We start from the raw sequence: 12,200 nt of genomic DNA, 5'->3' as shown, positions 1-12,200 counted from the left end.
TCATCATATATGAGACATTCATTTAAAGGAAGCAATTCACTTTTACTATAATTTATTAAAGTTGTAAAAGGATGAGGTCTTGCTTTACCTAATCTAAGAATGTATTACTGGGCTGTTAATTTGCGATACGTCCTTTCGGTTATATTGGGTTGATGGGAATGATCGGCCAATTTGGGTAGACCTGGAACTCAGAGCTGTGAAAGTTTTATTTAACCTCGTTATTAGGAGTTGCTTTACCTATACAATTAGCTAAAGTTGCTCATTTAAACCTATATCCTGTGATTAAGCACTCTTTACAAATTTGGCTCCAGTTTCACAATTTTCTTAATAAAAAATTTAAACTTTGTAGTTTAATTTATTGTAATTACCTTTTTAAATCTTCTTTGAGTGATCCAATTATTTTACTTTGGAAAAATAGTTATTTTTTGGATTTATTTAAAGACAGATTGTCTTTTGAACAATTAGTTGATAAATATTCTCTCATATTCACACTTTTTACAATACCTTCTAGTTAGACATTTTTTACAAATATATTTAAGTAACTTCCCTTACATATTGGAGGCTGACTTGTTAGATACTATTGAGTATGAACCGTTCAATGAGCCTTATGAGTATGAACCCTTCGATGAATTCTATTGGTATAATTTATTTTTACAATGGAATAAGCATCCTTTATTTAAGATTGAACAGGATTGGGAAAAGAACTGTTGAGATAATGATTTTATTATCTGAATATTCAGAATATTTTTTGAAATGTGAAGTAATGCTTTGCCTGTCATTTGTTGTAATTTTCTTGCAGCTAGGTTATTTTGTCCAAAATTGATTTACTTTTAAAACCTACATTCAACTATTCTCTGTTGTATTGCTATGTTCAGCAGCAACTGATGGTGTTTTTGCTAATTGAAATCTGAAATATTGTACATCAACATTTATAATGCCATCTGTTATTCTAGGGTGTAGTTACGGCTTAACATTAAAATACTCTACTGTCAGATGGATTGCAGGATAGTCTTTTGAAGTTAGTGTACCTTGCATAGAATTTGTCAGAATTCAAAGCATTTCACATACAATAAGTTATTGTAAGTGTAGTTTTTTTGAATATCAAGGTCCCATGAATAGTAAAGAGGTGACTACTGCTTTTGAGAAGTGAATATTGCCTGACACATTAATATATCAGCATTTAACATTCTACAATAAAGGTGTAGTTGAAAACTATCACTGAGGTGAAAATTGTTTGTCTTGCCAAAACAAAGTCTTTGCTACACCTGCAAAAGTGTGAAATTATTCGAAAGATTGAGCATGATGGAGCTAATATTATGAGATGTGTATATTTCAATGTAATGTGTATTGTAGGATGGGCAGATGAGCTTTGGGCATGGATCAACACAGAATTATGACATGTAGACAATACTGAGAATTGGTTGCAGGAGGAATTAAAGGAGTGGTGGCATTACTGGCTAGGGAAAACGTCAGGGCTGTGCTCAGACAGGACAGACTGGAAAGCACATTTACTGAGCCACTATTGGTGGAACTGAGAAATAAGACCATAAAGATAAGAGCAGAATTAGGCCATTTGGCCCATTGAATATACTCTGCCATTTCACCATGGCTGATCCATTTTCCCTCTCAACCCCAGTCTCCTGCCTCCTTCCCCCCCCCCCCAATAAGAAAGGGATGGCTATGTTAATATTGTAGATCACCCAACAGTCTGTGGGATTTGAAGAAATATATTTGTAGAGAGATTGCAGCCTGTTGCAAGAAGCCTAACATTTTGATAGTAGGTGATTTTTTTCCCCCTACAATATGGCTGTGTCTTCCATATTGCAAAAGAGCTGGATGGCAAAGAGTTTGTCCAGTGTCCAGGAAAAGTTTCTTTAATCGGAATATAGAAGTCTCAACTACAAGGTAGGTGACCAAAGTTTGTCCAGGATTATCTAGTGATCATAATGCCATAAGGTTCAAAATAATTATGGTGAAGGATAGATCTGGTCCTTGGGTTGAGATTCTAAATTGGCGAAAGGCTGAAATTTAATTATATCAAAAGGATCTACAAGTTCAGGCTGTTTTCTGGTGAAGGTTTATTTGGTAGTATTTATTTGGTTTAATTGAAAGTATGTTCCTGTCAGAATAGAAGGCAAGGATAACAGGTTTAGGGAAGCATGGCTTCCAAGAGATATTGAGGCACTGGTTGAGAAAAAGGTGGTGCATTGCAGGTATAAGCAGGAAGGAACATATAATGTACTTGAAGAGTATAAGAAATGCAAGAGAGCACTTGGAAGGAAATCATGAGGGCTGAAAGAAGGTATGATATTGCTCTAGCAGATGAGGTGAAGAATCCTAAGGGCTTTTACAGGTATATTAAGAGCAAAAAGATAGCAAGGGACAAAATTCGTCCCCTGGAAGATCAGAGTGGTAATCTGTGGAGCCAAAAGAGATGGTGGAGATCTTAAGTGCATTTTTTTCATCTGTATTTACTTGGGAGTTGAACATGGTCTGTTGATGTGAGGCAAAGCAGCAATGAGGACACGGACCATATACAGATTAGAGGAGGCACTTGCTGTTTGAGGGAAAATTGGGGTGAATAAATCTCCAGTGCCTGGCAATGTTTTTGTTTGGAGTTATGGGAAGCTAGTGTAGAAATTGCAAGGGCCCTAACAGAAATTTAAATTTACATTGACGACTGCATTGGTGCTGCCTCCCACACGCAAGCTGAGCTCGTTGACTTCATTAACTTTGCCTCCAACTTTCACCCTGCCCTCTAGTTTACCTGGTCCATATCCGACACCTCCCTCCCCTTTCTTGATCTTTCTGTCTCCATCTTTGGAGACAGCCTATATACTGATATCTACTATAGGCCTACAGACTCTCAAAGCTACCTGGACTGTTCCTCTTCCCATCCTGTCTCTTGCAGAAATGCTATCCCCTTCTCACAATTCTTCCATCTCTGCCGCATCTGCTCTCAGGATGAGGCTTTTCATTCCAGGATGAAGGAGATGTCTTCTTTTTTTTAAACAAAGGGGCTTCCCTTCTTCCACCATCAACTCTGCTCTCAAATGCATCTCTCCCATTCCCCTCACCCCAACCGCCCGCCACCCCACTCGGGATAGGGATCTCCTTGTCCTCGCCTACCACCCCACCAACCTCCGGGTCCAACGTATAATTTTCTGTAACTTCCACCACCTCCAATAGGATCCCACGACCAAGCACATCTTTCCCTCCCCCCCACCCTTCTGCTTTCTGCAGGGATCGCTCCCTACACGACTCCCTTGTCCATTCGTTTCCCCCCCATCCCTTCCCACCAATCTCCCTCCTGGCACTTATCCTTGTAAACGGAACAAGTGCTACATCTGCCCTTAAACTTCCTCCCTCACCACCATTCAGGGCCCCAGACAGTCCTTCCAGTGAGGTGACACTTCACCTGTGAGTTGGCTGGTGTGGTATACTGCGTCCGGTGCTCCCGGTGTGGCCTTTTATATATTGGTGAGACCCAACACAGACTGGGAGACCGTTTCACTGAACACCTACACTCTGTCCGCCAGAGAAAGCAGGATCTCCCAGTGGCCACACATTTTAATTCCACGTCCCATTCCCATTCTGATATGTCTATCCATGGCCGCCTCTACTGTCAAGATGAAGCCACACTCAGGTTGCAGGAACAACACCTTATATTTTGTCTGGGTGGCCTCCAATCTGATGGCATGAACATTGACTTCTCTAACTTCTGTTAATGCCCCTCCTCCCCTTCTTACCCCATCTCTGATAGATTTAGTTTTTCTCCCCCTTTTTTCTCTCTCTCTGCCCATCAATCTGGCTGTTCTCCATCTCCCTCTGGTGCTCCCCTCCCCCTTTCTTTCTCCCGTCCCATGATCCTTTCCCTTCTCCAGCTCTGTATCCCTTTTGCCAATCACCTTTCTGGCTCTCAGCTTCACCCCACCCCCTCTGGTCTCCTATCATTTTGCATTTCCTCCTCCCCCTCCTACTTTCAAATCTCTTACTATCTTTCCTTTCAATTAGTCCTGATGAAGGATCTCGGCCCGAAACGTCGACAGTGCTTCTCCCTATAGATGCCGCCTGGCCTGCTGCGTTCCACCAGCATTTTGTGTGTGTTGCTTGAATTTCCAGCATCTGCAGATTTCCTTGTGCTAGAGAAATTTAAAACTACTTTAGCCATAGATGAGGTACAGGAGAATTGGAGGATAGCTAATGTTTTAAAAAGGCTGTAAGAGTAAGCAAGGAAATTATAGGCTGGTGAGCCTAATATCAGTTGTGGGAAAAGTTATTGGAAGATATTCTAAGGGACTGGGTATGTGCTTATTTGGATAGACAAGGACTGGCTAAAGATGGCCAACAGGGCTTTGTGCGTGGTACAGTTTCTAACCAGTCTTGTAGAGATTTTTGAGGAAATTGCCGAGGAAGTTGAAGGCAAAGCAGTGCATGCTGTCTTCATGAACTTGAGCAAGGCCTTTGAGAAGGTCCTGCTTGAGGGGTTGATCAAGAAGGTTCAGTTGCTTGGCATCCAAACTGAAGTAGTAAATTGGATTAGCCATTGGCTTTGTGGGAGAAGCCAGAATGGTAGTTGATGGTTGCCTCTGAGGCCTGTGACTGTTGAAGTGCTGCAGGGATTGGTGCTTGGTCCATTGTTATCTACATCAATGATCTGGATGATAAGATGGTAAACTGGCAAATTTCCAGAGGATACCAAACTTGGTGTTGTGGACAGTGAGGAAGACTATCAAAACTGGCAGTCTGATTTGGACCAGCTGGAAAGATGGACTGAAAAAATAGCAGATGGAATTGAATGCAGACAAGTGTGAGGCATTGCAATTTGGGAGGACAAACCAGCATAAGATTTGCATGATGCGCAATAGGGCATTGATTAATCTGGGAATACAGATTCATATTTCCTTGATAGTGGTGTCACAGGTAGATAAGGGTGTAAAGAAAGTTTATTTGCCTACATAAATCAATGTACTGAGTACAGGAATTAGGATGTTGTGTTGAAGTTGTATAAAATGTTGCTGAGTCCTAATTTGGAGTATTGTGTGCAGTTTTGGTCACCTACAGGAAAGATGTCAATAAGATTGAAAGATGCAGAGAAAATTTACCAAGATTTTGCCGGGTCTTGAGGACGTGAGTTATAGAGAAAGGTTGAATGGGTTAGTACTTTATTCCCTGAAGCATAGACGAATGAGGGGAGATTTAACAGGGTATACAGAATGTGAGCAGTATAGGTGAGGTAAATGCAAGCAGGCTTCCTTCACTGAGGTTGGGTAAGACTGGAACTGGTGGTCATGGGTTAAGTGTGAAAGGTGAAATATTTAAGGGGAATATGAAGGGTAACTTCACAGAGGGTGGTAAGAGCTGCCAGTGGAAGTGGTGGATGTGAGTTCAATTTCAACATTTAAAAGAAAATTTGGTAGTTACATGGGTGAGGGGTATGGTCTAGATGCAGGTTGATGGGATTAGACAGATAATAGCTCAGCATGGGTTGGATGGATCAAAGGACCTGTTTCTTTGCTGTAGTGTTCTCTGACTAATTTTTGTTACTTCAGCCCACAAACGTGCGGTGGAAAGACTACACTTTCAAATGAGATTTCTGATTGCAGCACTGTGGGTGTGCACCAGCCTCAGACAGTACTTCATTCCTGGTAACCAATTTAGCTGCCAGTGGAAAAGTAATAATTAAACTACCAATGATTTTCAAGTCCAGATAATACAATATTTGTAGTACCAGGAACTAGGGTACTTGAACTTTGTTCATGATGATGACTCATGGAGTTTGGGATGCATTGGGATTTCTGGGGAAATTTTATAGGAAACCAGAAGATTCTTGACCTTTTTCAAAAGACTTTTAGTCATTGAAGTAAAACTGAACTTTTGCTTGTGTTTATTTGCTTTTAGCAAAAGCTTTTTACTTTTTCCATGGAAGTATTTTTCATAAATCAACAAGTAACATTTTGGAGTTAAACTTGCAGCCTTTGTGTTCAAACTTTGACACCTGTGATCTGGCTAGCAGGCAATGTTTTCAACACTATTCTTTTATACTTGATGTTAAATTTTGGGGGGCAAAACTTGCTTGACAGGACGATCGTATCTTGCTATAAATACTCTTTTAATGGTGGGGGAAGAGGCCTGCAAGATTTCAATTCCTAATCCAGAACCACTGGTGCTTTATTGGTGCTTTATTTTAGAGCAGGGATTCCTGCCATGAACCCCTACCACTAACTAGTGGTGGGGGGGGGGGGAGGTCTCCTTGAACCCCAGATGGGAGCCCCTGTTTGACAACCTCTCATTTACTTTTCTGAGGAAGCCTCAGATTGCACCGTGTAAATGTTTTTTATGAAATGTTTGATCTCAATTGTGTTGTCATTGAAATCTGACCCTGCTAATTTGGTGCTTTTCAGTATAATAGTCTGAATTATTTAAAACTAATTGATCTTATTTGCTTTTTTGGTACATGTCTGATCCAGATTAGACCAATTGGAGGATTTGTTAGAGTCCAACTTGCTGGTGTGCAATAGGCTATTATTAAACGGAGTGAATTATTTGCCAATTTACAGTGGAAGAGACAGAATTGGTTTGCTTTTTTTAAATTTGAGCTCCTTTTAATCTATCTACTCTGTGCAAGTATCAAGTGGTATCTACCACGTGTGTCCTATAATTATACGGGTTAACCACTGTTCATGTTTTAAAAACTGTCTTAATTCAATAATACTTAATTGGAATTTTTTCTGCAATGCACAATTAACTAATTTTGAGGTTAATCTTTGTATTTGTTTCATAAGTTCTTCTGGGTTTTTTTTATCTTGTAGAAAAGAATTTGAGCCCTTTCTTCCGCCTTTGAAACCAGAGTACTGTGTGAAAGAAGCTATGAGAGCCATACTCACAGACCAACCAATGATTTGTACACCTCGACTAATGTATACTGTAACATTTATGAAGAGGTAAGTGGATAAGGATTTAAAAAATGGATTCCTTCTCCAAAAATGTTTAAGAGCCATGTTTTAAACATGTGGGAGAAGATGAAGCACTTTTGAAAGTAAACATTCCAACAAACAAATTTTGTAGCTTACACACACAATGCTGTAGGAGCTGGACAGGTCAGGCAGCATCCATAAAAATGAACAAACAGTTACTGTTTTATGTTGAGACCCTTCTTCAGGACTGGAAAAGAGGGAAGATGCCAGAATAAAAATGTGGGGGAAGGAAGGAGGGAGGAAGGAAGATGGGTAGAAGGTGAAGCCAGTTGGGAAGGAAAGGTAAAGTGCTGGAGAGGAAAGAATCTGATCAGAGAGAATGGGCTATAGGAGAAAGGGAAGCAGGAGGGGCAGCAGGGGGAAATGATAGAGGTAAGAACCGGAGTGGTGAAAAGAAGAGGGGAGGGGAAGGGATTTTTTTAAACTGGATGGAGAAATTGATATTCATGCCATCGGGTTGGAGGGTTCCCAGGTAGAATATAAAGTGTTGCTCTCCACACTGAGGATGGCCTCATTGTGATGTAAGAGGAGGCCATGTACTGACATGTCTGAATAGGAATTAAAAGGTTTGACCATCAGGAAGTTCCACTTTTGGCAGATGGAGCTCAACAAAGCAATCCTACTGATGTAGAGGAGGCGGTATCGGGAGAACCGGACAGTGAATTCATAGGTGAAGTCTTGTCCTTTTTATTTTGTGATATCACTCCAGAGGAACATTGTATCATTTCTTAATGCATGCATGCATTTCTAAATGACAATAAACGAGGACTGAGTGTCCTCATAATCTAATCTAATCTAATCCGTGCCAGGTTGATGTCGAGCTCACAACTCGACCTCGTTTAAAAAAAACCTGCCACCTCCAGTTTAAATTCCCACGCGGAATATTGTGGAGGATCAAACACCCAAACCCACCACTTGTCCCATTTAGCCTGTCTTAGTGCGTTGGACTTCAGGACCCTGGGAATTCAGTGTGGTGGTCCTTAGGACCCAGCGGAGCTCGGGACCAGCTGCCCGCAGTGTTTCTTTTCCATTGACAGGAAGCGATTGCGATTGAAAATAAAGTAGAAATAAGCGTTTGGAAAGAGGTGAAACACCATCGGTCACTGGAAAAGCCTTAGGCTACAGTTGGTCAACGATTGGAACAATTTTAAAGGATAACGGATAAAGTGAGAATAATGGAGCATGTGAAAAGCCCTGCCCCGATGAAAACTACAATTATTACTAAGCAACACAGTGGTTTAATTATTGGAATACATACGTTTAAGTGTTTTATATGCATAGAAAGGTAAAATATATACTAAGACAAATGTTTGACTAACTGACGCTAAATAATACTGGTTGTACTTGTTCCGACTTGCGTACAAATCCGACTTAAAGACGGACTCAGGAACGGCACTCGTACGTAACCTGGGGACTGCCTGTACTAGACATCCACGGTGAAAATGAGGCAGTCAGGGCCAGGGAATTAAAATTTAGTGAGGAGATTGAGAACATGAGGAATATCGTGGATGTAGGTCAGAATTGATAATTGAAATGCAATTGCCTTTTGGGGGCTGATAGTATAGATTTTCTCCCCTTCCCAGATCTGATGAAGGACCTTGTGATCTGATACTCTAACAGGTTTTTCTACATGGGCACTACCTAATCTGTTTAATATTTCTGGTATCTGCAGGTTTTGTCATTATTTAAAGGCTTGTTTCATTAGAGAGTACCAACAGGGGCTTGGGTTGTTGATTCACATTGTTTAAATGATTTGAATGGCAAAGTAGATTCTTCAAAAAATACCATACATTTTCCGAAGTGACCTCATTGCTAGCAGTGGAAATTGGTAAGAGGGAGCACAGTGCAACTCTTAGAAATTGCATCCAAGTTGCCTTGCTAGATAATTTTACAATTAATGTTGATCTATAATGGACCAATCAACTTTAAAGTTTGTACCCCACCTCTGAAAATCAACTTTGCATCTTGTATGTTGGCCGAGGCTGCCTTTGCATTATGTGGAGTCTCTGTAGATTCTCCTTGAATTTCAGGTCTGATGAATATTCTTCAATGTACTGTATTCCTATGAGCATTCTACCTGAAACCTCATTCTATTGTGCAACATGGTTCTTATTCATAGAAATTAAAATTCATTGTTACATTTTCTTACATTCCTGTTAAGAGATGCTGCCTTTTTAAACTTCAGATAAACTTTTGTCCATTTTTGTTCAGCTGACCCTCATTAATACCTTATAGATGTAAATGCATCAAGAGCAAGTTTGGATTGTGGTGCAAAGATTTTTTTTTGAAAGGGCTATCATCTTTCTTGTGCTGCAGATGAGAGATTGTCTTTTGATTCAGTTGATCTACCTCTCTCCAATTGCAGCTTGTACTTTTGCTGTCCACAAACAATCCTATGGATTCTGGAGTTCTCTAAACTTGCCACTGTCTTCTGAATATTATGGACTAGGTCTTGGAAAAACCTTGCAAAACTTCAGATTTTACTATGCTTTTTGTTTAGATTTTTAATTACTTTTTACGTAGCAACATTGTGTGTAGGCCCTTCTGGCCCTTCAAGCCATGCTGCCCCAGCAACTCCCAACAAACCCTATTGTTGCATGCTTAGGTTGGAATTAACCTACCTGATGTGTCTTTGGTCTGTGGGAGGAAACCAGAACACCCGGAGAAAACCCTCACATTCCGCATGGAGAGCATACAGAGACTCCTTTCACTGCGGCACTGGAATTGAACTCTAAACTACAGAATGCACTGAGCTGTAGTAGTATTGTACCAGCTGCTATGCTATCATGGTGCCCATTCATAAAACACAAGTGTTTTCCTCCTGTAGGAAGGAAGTTGATATTTCTCTTGAATGTTGACTTTTACTACTTGTTCTAGACCACTCTGGTAATCTCTGTTTTCATTTATTGTACTTTTTAAAAATTCTGTTTTTGCACCTTCTGCTCTAATGTTTTTGTTTTTTGTATCTTAATATATTTATATTTAATCCAGTATCTTGATATTGTTTTCCTCTTTAATTTATCCTTCTGGAATCATACCATCTGGACAGATGCTCAAAGTTTTCAAAAGGAAGTTTTTAAAAAAAGCCTAAATCTAGATGGTGGCATTTGTATCTAAACACTTTTGTACCAGACTTTGATTTACAGATTCTCTGAAATGTTAAATGGGGCAATGTTGCTTCTTTGATAATACAAATATGTTTGCTTCCATTTCAGCATTATGCCATGGGAAGCAGTCGTATGCATGTACCGTTTTTTGGGTGCAGACAAGTGCATGTATCCATTTATTGCAGAGAGGAAACAGGCTTTGAACAACAATGAGGCCAAAAACGAAATCTAAAGCAAAACTGATCACTGCATCCTTTGGGACCCCTTCCAAGTGAATGCAATATTTAGCTCACCATCTCCATACAATTCAGAATGACAAACATTTGCAGTGATTGGTTGGTTGAACTTGATGCAAATGGCTGTGAAACTTCAGCTTCCATGATCACTGTGGATAAAATGGTTACTGTACCTGTGTATTAAATCACAAGATAAATGTATTATGCATTATGCCAATCTTTTTAACTTTTCTAGTGATTAGACTTGTACATGTTAATGTCAACTGAGAAAAGCAAGGTTTTGATAATTTTAACATTTTACCTTACTCATCAATGCCATTGTGTTTGTTGATAGAGCTGTATTGTACATTGTGTTGAACTAGAGATTGAATAAAAAATACTTTAGAATTTTCCACTTATAACTTTTTAAATAGTAAATGCACTGTACTTATTGACAACTTGGTTCATCTTATTTACTTCTGTAAATCCTTGATTATACCAATTATAACATTATTACTTGTAAAGCATTGCAAATATCTCCCAATTAATTTTGCAGAACGAATGTGCTCCTGTTCAGCACAAGGAACACTTTTTTAGGAAAATCTTATTGGTGTGCCTTTTTAAATCCAGTTTAATTATTGTCCTAATTTCTGTGGATTAGTGGTCCATTTTTTTAAAGGCCTGAAATTTCTACCTCCTTTGTATATCTATTTGTAGAACGCCTAAAATAATGTCTTTGTGAATCTTGTGTCACTACTTTTATATGAAGACCAATGTCTGTAGTTTTTTTTGGTAATGTAGCTAATTGTAAAAGTTTTTAATTAAAATGTGATTATTAGATGCATAAATATTGAAATTTTGTGGTGCTTGATAATTGAGAAATTGAGTCTCATGATCAATACACTCAACCGTGCACATCAGTTGGGTGAAATATTACTTCATTAGTTGGTTATCTTTCCCTCATATTCAATGAAATGATTCTTAAAAGAACTTTAGTGCCCAAATACCCTATGAGACCTTGTCTGTGAAATCAGGCATCTTAAAATCCAACACACCTTGGAAGAACTTGAAGTATCTGAATTTTCCTTAAACAAAATGGACTTGTGAATAAGTTACAAACATGATAAAATCTACAGATGCTGGAAGTCCAAGTAACACACAAAATGCTAGAGGAACTCGGCATGCCAGGCAACATCTATGGAAAAGAGTAAACGGTCAACATGTTGGCTTGGCCCAGAACATCAACTGTTTATTCATTTCCGTAGATGCTGCCTGGCCCCTTGAGTCCTCCAGCATTTTGTGCTGTGCATAAGTTAGTTTTATCATATGGTTTTTTTTACACTGCAAATTTTCTTTACCAAATTTTTCTCATTTTGTGATCCAACACAGATTTTTTTCCATGTTATACATGTGATAAGTCCTTGTATAGATTACACTATTTGCTACTTTTACTGTTATAGAGGACTGTTTTTGTCATTTGTGATACTGCCAAGACAACATTGGTGAATTTGAGAACTTGTTGCTTATTTGTACTTAGATGGTATACTTTTAGTTTGATAACTTGATTACAATAAAATGCATTGCTAGAAAATAGAAATGTTATTGTGCGTTAGATAGAAAACAATACGTTTGTGAAGTCAAAATTTGACAAGGTTGAACAATTCTGTTTGGTATTTGAGTGAGAATGAAGTTAATGGTTTAAATGCTGGAAAAACTGCATCAGTTCATGTTGAAGGTTAGTGATTGAAGGGGCTGGGAAAGGGGCCAGAATTTCTGAACAGTACTTTGTTGTCTTCATTTACCACTCTACCTGCATCAGCATGCCCTTGTATGTTAAATCTTAGACAGCTGGGCCATTTTGTCCCAAATCATCCAGTTAGACATGTCTTTCAAACCCCTCC

General features: G+C 39.2%; 1 protein-coding gene across 1 annotated transcript in view; it reads left to right on the top strand.

The window, feature by feature from the left end:
* Positions 1-11,147, top strand: part of LOC140725254 (retinol dehydrogenase 10-like) — a 65,802-nt gene extending 54,655 nt beyond the window's left edge. The window contains exons 4-5 of the mRNA XM_073040486.1: positions 6,813-6,944; positions 10,193-11,147. Of these exons, the coding sequence (XP_072896587.1) occupies positions 6,813-6,944; positions 10,193-10,316 (256 nt within the window). The 3' untranslated portion in view covers positions 10,317-11,147. The remainder of the gene's footprint in view (positions 1-6,812; positions 6,945-10,192) is intronic.
* Positions 11,148-12,200: the final 1,053 nt, after the last annotated feature.

Source organism: Hemitrygon akajei, chromosome 1 (assembly GCF_048418815.1).
Source record: "Hemitrygon akajei chromosome 1, sHemAka1.3, whole genome shotgun sequence".
NCBI classification, from domain to species: Eukaryota; Metazoa; Chordata; class Chondrichthyes; order Myliobatiformes; family Dasyatidae; genus Hemitrygon; species Hemitrygon akajei.
This window is presented reverse-complemented; position numbering and strand designations above follow the sequence as displayed.